The sequence below is a fragment of the Takifugu rubripes genome, chromosome 19 (genome assembly GCF_901000725.2).
Source record: "Takifugu rubripes chromosome 19, fTakRub1.2, whole genome shotgun sequence".
NCBI lineage: Eukaryota > Metazoa > Chordata > Actinopteri > Tetraodontiformes > Tetraodontidae > Takifugu > Takifugu rubripes.
Genome location: NC_042303.1, coordinates 18,844,107 through 18,853,969, shown reverse-complemented (window position 1 = coordinate 18,853,969; position 9,863 = coordinate 18,844,107). Strand labels below are relative to the sequence as shown.

At 50.7% G+C, this 9,863-nt stretch overlaps 1 protein-coding gene across 3 annotated transcripts; it reads left to right on the top strand.

The window, feature by feature from the left end:
- The first annotated feature begins 3,302 nt into the window (after positions 1 to 3,302).
- LOC101079188 (butyrophilin subfamily 2 member A2-like) lies at positions 3,303 to 9,863 on the top strand. Of its 3 annotated transcripts, none has more exons than XM_029827382.1 (8): positions 3,303 to 3,344; positions 6,498 to 6,821; positions 7,330 to 7,368; positions 7,692 to 7,970; positions 8,057 to 8,119; positions 9,082 to 9,360; positions 9,447 to 9,578; positions 9,727 to 9,863. In XM_029827382.1, the coding sequence occupies exons 1-8, from the start codon at positions 3,311 to 3,313 to the stop codon at positions 9,771 to 9,773; spliced, it is 1,197 nt and encodes a 398-aa protein (XP_029683242.1). In that variant the 5' UTR covers positions 3,303 to 3,310; the 3' UTR covers positions 9,774 to 9,863. The 3 variants fall into 3 exon arrangements, with proteins under 3 accessions (XP_029683242.1, XP_029683241.1, XP_029683243.1); XM_029827381.1 differs by lacking the exon at positions 3,303 to 3,344 and adding an exon at positions 4,811 to 5,053; XM_029827383.1 differs by lacking the exons at positions 3,303 to 3,344; positions 7,330 to 7,368 and adding an exon at positions 4,815 to 5,053.

The following is a 9,863-nucleotide window of genomic DNA, read 5'->3' as shown; positions in this document are numbered from 1 at the left end:
CCCCTCCCTCTCTCTCTCCCCTCCCTCTCTCTCCCCCTCCCTCTGTCTCTCTCTCCCGTCCCTCTGTCTCTCTCCCCCCTCCATCTGTCTCTCTCCCCCTCCCTCTGTCTCTCTCCCCTCCCTCTCTCTCCCCCTCCCTCTGTCTCTCTCCCCCGTCACTCTCTCTCTCCCCTCCCTCTGTCTCTCCCCCGTCCCTCTGTCTCTCTCTCCCCCTCCCTCTGTCTCTCTCCCCCTCCCTCTGTCTCTCCTCCCTCTGTCTCCCCCCCCTCTCTCTCTCCCCTCCCTCTGTCTCTCCCCTCCCTCTGTCTCTCCCCTGTCCCTCTCTCTCTCCCCTCCCTCTCTCTCTCCCCTCCCTCTGTCTCTCCCCCGTCCCTCTCTCTCTCCCCTCCCTCTCTCTCTCCCCCGTCCCTCTCTCTCTCCCCTCCCTCTCTCTCCCCCTCTATCTCTCCCCCCTCCCTCTCTCTCCCCCTCTCTCTGTCTCTCCCCCTCCCTCTGTCTCTCTCCCCCCTCTGTCTCTCCCCCCTCTCTCTGTCTCCCCCCCCTCCCTCTGTCTCTCCCCCCTCTCTCTGTCTCTCCCCCTCCCTCTGTCTCTCTCCCCCCTCTGTCTCTCTCCCCCTCTCTCTGTCTCTCCCCCCCTCTCTCTGTCTCCCCCTCTCTGTCTCCTCCCCCCTCCCTCTGTCTCTCCCCCCTCTCTCTGTCTCTCCCCTCCCTCTGTCTCTCTCCCCCCTCTGTCTCTCTCCCCCCTCTCTCTGTCTCCCCCCCTCGCTCTGTCTCCCCCCTCCCTCTGTCTCTCCCCCTCCCTCTGTCTCTCTCCCTCCCTCTGTCTCTCCTCCCTCTGTCTCTCCCTCCCTCTGTCTCTCCTCCCTCTGTCTCCCCCCTCCCTCTGTCTCTCTCCCCCTCCCTCTGTCTCTCTCCCTCCCTCTGTCTCCCCTCCCTCTCTCTCCCCCCCCTCCCTCTGTCTCTCTCCCGTCCCTCTGTCTCTCTCCCCTCCCTCTGTCTCTCTCTCCCCCTCCCTCTGTCTCTCTCTCCCGTCCCTCTGTCTCTCTCCCCCGTCCCTCTCTCTCTCCCCTCCTCTGTCTCTCTCCCGTCCCTCTGTCTCTCTCCCCCGTCCCTCTCTCTCCCCCCTCCCTCTGTCTCTCCCCCCTCCCTCTGTCTCTCTCCCTCCCTCTGTCTCCCCTCCCTCTCTCTCCCCCCTCCCTCTGTCTCTCTCCCGTCCCTCTGTCTCTCCCCTCCCTCTGTCTCTCTCCCCTCCCTCTGTCTCTCTCCCGTCCCTCTGTCTCTCTCCCCCGTCCCTCTCTCTCTCTCCCCTCCCTCTCTCTCCCCCTCCCTCTGTCTCTCTCCCCCTCCCTCTCTCTCCCCCCTCCTCTGTCTCTCTCCCGTCCCTCTGTCTCCCCCCTCCCTCTGTCTCTCCCCCTCCCTCTGTCTCTCTCCCTCCCTCTGTCTCTCCTCCCTCTGTCTCTCCTCCCTCTGTCTCCCCCCTCCCTCTGTCTCTCCCCCCTCCCTCTGTCTCTCTCCCTCCCTCTGTCTCCCCTCCCTCTCTCTCCCCCCTCCCTCTGTCTCTCTCCCGTCCCTCTGTCTCTCCCCCTCCCTCTGTCTCTCTCTCCCCTCCCTCTGTCTCTCTCCCGTCCCTCTGTCTCTCTCCCCCGTCCCTCTCTCTCTCCCCTCCCTCTCTCTCCCTCCCTCTCTCCCCTCCCTCTGTCTCTCTCCCTCCCTCTGTCTCCCCCTGCAGTGAGGGGTTTGATTCTTGGTACAGTAGCTCCCCCTGGTGGTCGCTCATATATGAAGGTCCACCTTTTGTTGTATCCATGGTAACAGATCAAGCGTCACACTGGACATTTCTTGGATCACACTGAGGTGAAGAAGCTGTGACGCCTCAAATGTTGGGGTGTGACATTTCTACTCGTGACAGATATTTTCTAAACGCTTTATAAAGGAAGATTTCCTTTGAAGGTGGCGACCATGGTGTGATCGACAGGAGGAAGGCAGATGTTTGTGTGCGCTCTTCTGGACAGAGATCTCTGGTGTGGTTCCTGGTATCTGCTGGAGCATCTACTCAGGTTGGGTATTACTGCCCCTAGTGTCCCGATCACCACTGGGACCACTGGTGCCTTCATGCCCCACATTCTCTCCACCTCCTCCTTCAGCCCTCGGTACTTCTCCAGCTTCTCCTGTTCCTCCTTCCTGATGTTGCTATCACTTGGGATTGCTACATCCATCACCACCACTGTCTCCTGGTGTTTATCCACCACCATCTTGTCAGTCTGGATCTGGAAGTCCCACAGGATCTTGGCCTGCTTGTTCTCCAGCACCTTCGGGGGTGTCTCCCACCTGGTCCCTGGGACCTCCAGCCCATACTCAGATGTTCCTGTCCACTACACCAGCCACCTGGTTAAGCTGCTCCATGTGTGCCCTGCCTGCATCTTGCACCCTGCTGTGATGTGCTGGAGTGTCTCAGGGGTGTCTCCACACTGCCTACACCTGGGGTCTGGTCTGGTCTGGTCTGGTCTGGTCTGGTCTGGTCTGGTCTGGTCTGGTCTGGTCTGGTCTGGTGGACCCTGGCCTCTATTGCTCTGGTGCTCAGGGCCTGTTCTTGTGCAGCCATGAGTAGTGCCTCTGTATCATATATATCTACTGTATATCTATATCTATATAGATATATCTATATATCTATATATATCTATATCTATATACAGTATATCTATATATATCTATATATAGATATATATATACAGTATATATCTATCTATATATATATATAGATAGATATCTAGATAGATATATATATATATATCTATATATATATATAGATAGATATATAATGAGCAATATCATCCCAGTAAACTGGGATCAGAACTGGAAAACAGCTCAAAGGCTGAATCACTGGTCAACAGCCTGAGGAGTCTCCAAGCGTGACACTTTTTCATGAAATATGGATGGAAGAGCGATGTAGAACTTTTAAATTTAAAGAAGGGAAAAGTTATTTAAAGGCAAAGTAAGAGAGGAAGGGCGGGAATGGCTGCGGCGCTCTTCCCCTCGGGTGCCGTTGACACTATGCCACACTAGGGGGCGGTAGTGAGTCAACCCGCATTAGAGAAGAAGAAACGCGGAAGGACGCTCTAGGCTGTGTCCGAAACCACCCCCTATACCCTACATAGTGCACTCAATCGTGTGGACGCCATTTTGAAATAGTGTCCGAATACATTCACTCAATGTATCCCACAATGCACTGCAAAAAGTAGCGTACAACCGATGCACCCGAACTCGGTAATATATCCCATCAGCCTTTACGGTATCACGTGATAATCTGTCAATGGCGGGTAAACGAGCAGACATGACGTACAAATGTATGTAATATTATGTTGTTATTATTATATGCTATTTGTTTCACATATCTTTTAAATCTGTTACAGAAACTGGTAGATAAAATGTAAAAAAGAATATATTAAATTGTATAGTTGTATTGTTGTATTTGTAATATTAAATTGTTTAAATCAAGTTAACTTCCATCAAAGATTGCTTTCTTCGCATCCTATGGTTGATAACAAATGCTTTATTCAAAGTTTAAATTTAATTGATACAGTTTTTGATTTTGAAATGAAAACTATTTACATAAACACATACACACATAAAGAAATTGCATTTATCCTATTGGGATTTTTTAATAACTATTTACAAAAATGGAACACAAAATTTTTTCAAATTAAGAGGAACCAGCTAGGTTCAACAGACATCATGCTCCAAAACGCTGGATTATGAAGACCAGTCCTAAATGTATACAGTGATCCCTCGTTTATCGCGGGAGTTACGTTCCAAAAGTAACACGCGAAAAGTGAAATCCGCGAAGTAGCAACTTTATTTTTTTAAATTATTTTACAATGCAATACTGAACAGTAGAATGAAACCAAACATCAAAACCTGTTTTAAAGACCAATCTTTGTTTAAAACAATAATTTTAATATAGTAATACTGTACAAGATTGGAAACATTGTCACTGGCGTATTTCCCAGTCCCAGCTGTGCCTCTGCGTCCTGACTCCGCTCCGCTGGAGCGTCTGTTTCTACTGGAGGCGCAGGAGTCTTTCTCCCAGAGAAGAACATTGTTATAGGTAGTTGTTGGCGCTCTTTCTTTTTCTGAGCAAGAAGATTTTTATAAACGGATATGCCACCTTCAGTTATATTTGAGAACTGCAATGAACGACTCATCAAAGGGTCCCATTCTTGTGCCGTGCGCTGAAGTTCAGTGGCCATTCTCACCATGGTTGCTAAGCGACCAAGTGCAAACGTAAAGTTGGCAGAATGTACAGAAACGAAAACTGTTGACAAGTGAAAAATCAATACAGTACAGCGTCAATATTTTATTTCTAGACAACAGTAAAGTCCCTGAGCCAATCAGGATTCAGAGGCACTGTAAAAAAAAAAAAAAATCCGCGAAGCCGCGAAAGATGAACCGCGATATAGCGAGGGATCACTGTATATATATTTGAGAATGTACCATCATGTCATGGCGCGAAAATGTCACTAATTATTTGAGATAATAAGGAAGTGTTATGTTATTATTATTGACATTAATATTTCAATCTATTATTATTATATAAAGATAATAATAGGGTAAAATATTGCATTTTCAAAGAAACGACCGCTGAATGTGTTTGGGTGTTTCGGATGGGTTAAAATAATTAAATGGACCTGGCCACTTTTCCCGGCGACCGGTTTGTTGTTATTATGCGACAACATTACGTCATTTCACGTGCGTCGTAGTGTCCGAAGTGTCCGAAAGCTAATGAGAATTGAGTGCGCTACGTAGTTCATTCAATCCATGTCCCCATGTAGTGAGGAGGGAACAGGAAACGAGGGTGTGAGTCGGAAACGAAAAAGAAACCAAACACTCGCTCTCCTTTTGCTGTGGTAACTTTTCGCAGAACTTTTCACCTGTTTGTGAGCGTTCCAAACGTTTTTAATCGACACTATAAGTCGTGGACATCGTTAAACGATGAAAACAGCAACACTTTACTGGCTCCTGCTGATCCTGCTGATCACTGGCGTGGTTAGCGAAGGTAAGACCGGAACCAAAACATTAGGGTTAGGGTTAGGTGTAACCGAAACACAACTATTAATTCAGGAATAACTTCAGTCACTGTGATCGTCTTTTACTAACATCAGTTAGCATCAGCGATTACTGACAGGTTGTTATTTAGGATCACGAGTTGATCTCAGTTGATAGAGAACGTGAAAATAAGCTATATAATTATTATATAACCTAATGATTAGACGACCCCCTAAGTATGATAATCTGTCTGTCTATGATAGTAACTGGAACTACTGAATTAGCAACAATAAGCTTCATCAAAGAGGAAGGTTTTAAGTCTGATCTTAAAGTAGCGATGGAGTCAGCCTCCCGTACCTGGACAGGGAGCTGGTTCCATAGCAGGGGGGCTGGACAGGGAGCTGGTTCCATAGCAGGGGGGCCTGGACAGGGAGCTGGTTCCATAGCAGGGGGGCCTGGACAGGGAGCTGGTTCCATAGCAGGGGGGCTTGGACAGGGAGCTGGTTCCATAGCAGGGGGGCTTGGACAGGGAGCTGGTTCCATAGCAGGGGGGCCTGGACAGGGAGCTGGTTCCATAGCAGGGGGGCCTGGACAGGGAGCTGGTTCCATAGCTGGGGGGCCTGGTAGCTAAATGCTCGGCCCCCCATTCTACTCCTAGAGACTCTGGGGACCAGAGTAGACCAGCATTCTGAGAGCGGAGCGGTCTATTGGGCTGATAAGGTGTCACTAGCTCCTCCAGGTAGGATGGAGCTAGGCCTCTGAGGACCTGGTAGGTCAGGAGGAGAGTTTTAAAAATGATTCTAAATTTAACAGCCAATTTAGGCAGCCAATGAAGCGACGCCAGTCCAGGAGTCATGTGACCTCTGTGGTCAGTACCTGTCAGAACTCTGGCTGCAGCATTTTGGATCAGCTGGAGGCTTCTTAAAGAGTTGTTTGGACACCCTGATAATAAAGAATTACAATAGTCCAGCCTGAAGGAACAAATGCTGGACTAACTTTTCAGCATCATGGTGGGTCAGCAGCTTCCTGATCTTTGTGATGTTCCTCAGGTGGAAAAAGGCACTTCTAGAGACTAATTTAATGTGTGAGTTGAAGGAGAGATTTTGATCAAATGTTACTCCTAGATTCCTCACAGAGAGACTAGATGTTAATGAGATCCCATCTAGAGTGATCATGTGATCTAATCTATCCCTGAGAGGTTCAGGACCAAACACCATGACCTCAGTTTTTCCTGGGTTAAGGAGGAGGACATTTGAAGACATCCAGGACTTTATGTCTTTAAGACAGGTCTGGAGCTTCACTAACTTCTCTGTCTCCTCTGGTTTCATGGATAAATAGAGCTGAGTGTCATCAGCATAACAATGAACATTGATCCCATGCACAGGTCAGTAGGGATGGAAGGCGTGAACCAAACCTGGACCATATTTGAGGTTCTGTGTGTTTCTGTGTTCCAGCCACGGTCATCAATGTGGAAGAAGGCCAGAACTTTATTCTGGAATGTTTCTGGCCCAACAAAGACCTGACCTTTAACCTGTTTGACTGGAAGCAAGATGGAGACGTGGAGGTGTTCATGTACGATGCAGGCGTTCACTACAACAATGGTCGTTCTGGTCAAGACCCCCGGTTTCAGGGACGAGTTTCCCATTTTCCGGAAGCCCTGAAGGATGGGAATGCTTCTATACAGATCCGCTCGGCCAAGGTCAAAGACAGTGGAACGTACACCTGCTATTTTCCACGAGCTGATCCAAAACGATCCACAAAGATTGAGGTGCAAGTCGGTGAGTGTCGTTCAACTCTTTTCTGGTCACGTTCTCCTGCTGGAACGTCCTTGTTTGTGCCAGCGGAGAACATTGGTGGCGTTTCGCTCCAGAAGGTCTGTAGACTCTCAGTCATCCAGGTCCTCGTTATCCAGGGTAGTTTTCTGTCAACCGGACTCTTTTTCTTCTCTTTTAAAGACGTTTCTCCTTCTATCCTGAAGGCTTCTTCAGTTCTGAACTCTCTGGGGACTGAGCTTGAAAATATAGCTCTTGTGGACCATTAGCATGCTAATGATCTGGGTGGTCATCTGAGGGTCGTCGGTAGGGTCGTCGGCAGGGTCGTTGGTAGGGTCGTCGGTAGGGTCGTCAGGTTCTAGTGAGTCTGAGAGGGCTCCTGACCAGACGGACGTGTAGGACGTGGTGAGAGGTGTGAGGAGCCCAGGGTGGGCCGAGGCTGCCGTGGACCTTCATGTCCTTCATGTCCTTCATGTCCTTCATGTCCCCTCCTAAAGCTGTGTCTCTGTTGCAGTGAGGGACCTTAAGGACAGATCAGCTGAGCAGCTCCCGGGTGAGTGATGATGTCACAGCTTGGAGTCTTCTCTTCCATGTTGCTAAATTTACTCAACTAAAAGCCACCAAACTTTTGACGATGATGATTTTGAACACGACTAGAAATCTGTGACATCATCATTAGGGTTAGGGTTAGGGTCTGTAGGCGTCCTCACGCTTTGAGACAAGTAGCCGTAAAAGTGTCCCAGAGACGTTTGAGTCCTTCCACGCGTGTTCAAAATCATCGGCGTGACCATGTTCCTCCAGCGGCTCCTCGCCCACCCTCAGCCCGCCCTGAGGCCACGCCTCCTTTGCTAATCCTGCCTCACTGTGTTGCTACAGGTGCATCTCCAAAGCCCCGCCTCTACACGGCTCCAGCCACGCCGGACTCGCTGTGGCTGTTCTGCGAGGTGGACGGTGCTTTTCCAGAACCCAAGGTGGAGTTCTTGGACGGTGCTGGAACCAGAATCCTTCCCGAGAAGAACCAGTCGTTGGTGAAAGACGGGCGTTACCACATCGAAGCCTCCATCCATGTGACCAAAACAGACAACTTCACCTGTGTGGTCACGCAGGAGCAAATCCACCACCGGACGTCTGCGTCCACCTTCGTCCTCACCTGCAGTCCGTTTTCATCTCCACCTCCTCAACAGTTGCTTCTGGTCCACCTGGTCCAGCCTCCTGACCCGTCTGCCTGCTTTGTGTTTCAGGAAGTGACCCGTCCACCATGGACGCCGGACACGTCGGATCCACAAAGATTGAGGTGCAAGTCGGTGAGTGTCGTTCAACTCTTCTTGACTCTTTTCTGGTCACGTTCTCCTGCTGGAACGTCCTTGTTTGTGCCAGCGGAGAACATTGGTGGCGTTTCGCTCCAGAAGGTCTGTAGACTCTCAATCATCCAGGTCCTCGTTATCCAGGGTAGTTTTCTGTCAACCGGACTCTTTTTCTTCTCTTTTAAAGACGTTTCTCCTTCTATCCTGAAGGCTTCTTCAGTTCTGAACTCTCTGGGGACTGAGCTTGAAAATATAGCTCTTGTGGACCATTAGCATGCTAATGATCTGGGTGGTCATCTGAGGGTCGTCGGCAGGGTCGTCGTAGGGTCGTCGGCAGGGTCGTCGGCAGGGTCGTCGGCAGGGTCGTCGGCAGGGTCGTCGTAGGGTCGTCGGCAGGGTCGTCGGCAGGGTCGTCGGCAGGGTCGTCGGTAGGGTCGTCGGCAGGGTCGTCGGCAGGGTCGTCGGCAGGGTCGTCGGTAGGGTCGTCGGCAGGGTCGTCGGCAGGGTCGTCGGCAGGGTCGTCGGCAGGGTCGTCGGCAGGGTCGTCGGTAGGGTCGTCGGCAGGGTCGTCGGCAGGGTCGGTATGTTTCTGCCTGTGGAAGCCTTCTCTGTACTGGAAACAGGTGGTGTTCAAACAGGTCCAGCATGGTGCAGATGTGGGCTGGACAGGAGGACGTCCTGGACAGGAGGACGTCCTGGACACCAAACCTTTGACGATGATGATTTTGAACACGACTGAGTAGAAATCTGTGACATCATCATTAGGGTTAGGGTTAGGGTCTGTAGGCGTCCTCACGCTTTGAGACAAGTAGCCTTAAAAGTGTCCCAGAGACGTTTGAGTCCTTCCACGGGTGTTCAAAATCATCGGCGTGACCATGTTCCTCCAGCGGCTCCTCGCCCACCCTCAGCCCGCCCTGAGGCCACGCCTCCTTTGCTAATCCTGCCTCACTGTGTTGCTACAGGTGCATCTCCAAAGCCCCGCCTCTACACGGCTCCAGCCACGCCGGACTCGCTGTGGCTGTTCTGCAAGGTGGACGGTGCTTTTCCAGAACCCAAGGTGGAGTTCTTGGACGGTGCTGGAACCAGAATCCTTCCCGAGAAGAACCAGTCGTTGGTGAAAGACGGGCGTTACCACATCGAAGCCTCCATCCATGTGACCAAAACAGACAACTTCACCTGTGTGGTCACGCAGGAGCAAATCCACCACCGGACGTCTGCGTCCACCTTCGTCCTCACCTACAGTCCGTTTTCATCTCCACCTCCTCAACAGTTGCTTCTGGTCCACCTGGTCCAGCCTCCTGACCCGTCTGCCTGCTTTGTGTTTCAGGAAGTGACCCGTCCACCATGGACGCCGGACACGTCGTATTGCTGCTTGCTTTCATCATTTCATTTCTTTTAAATATTGTTGTGATTGTTTTGCTCCGGAGGAGAACAGGCATGAAGCTGAGACGTTCTAAAGGTACGTTCTGACGTTCTCAGAGGTTCCTTCAGCGTTCTTTGCTCCGTCTGGACTGGTTGACCATCACCAGTCACCAGCTCACGTCTCATGTCTCCGGATCTGTTGGGCCCAAAGTCCTCAAACGTTTTGTTGGGTTTCTGATCTGCAGGTTCTCATCTGGAGGCGGCTTTGGAAGACACCCCAGCACTGTTGTGAACTGTTGGACCAACCTGAGCAGCTCCCACCATGTTCTTCTACTTCTGAACTTTATTTATACTGCATCTCAAGAGCCTCCCTGGAGTCTTC

Coding starts and splice junctions, on each gene's coding strand:
- LOC101079188 (XM_029827381.1), top strand. CDS start 4,990: ATGAAAACAGCAACACTTTACTGGCTCCTGCTGATCCTGCTGATCACT. Junction 8,120..9,081: donor AAAGATTGAGGTGCAAGTCG/GTGAGTGTCGTT, acceptor GTGTTGCTACAG/GTGCATCTCCAAAGCCCCGC. Junction 9,361..9,446: donor CACCTTCGTCCTCACCTACA/GTCCGTTTTCAT, acceptor TTTGTGTTTCAG/GAAGTGACCCGTCCACCATG.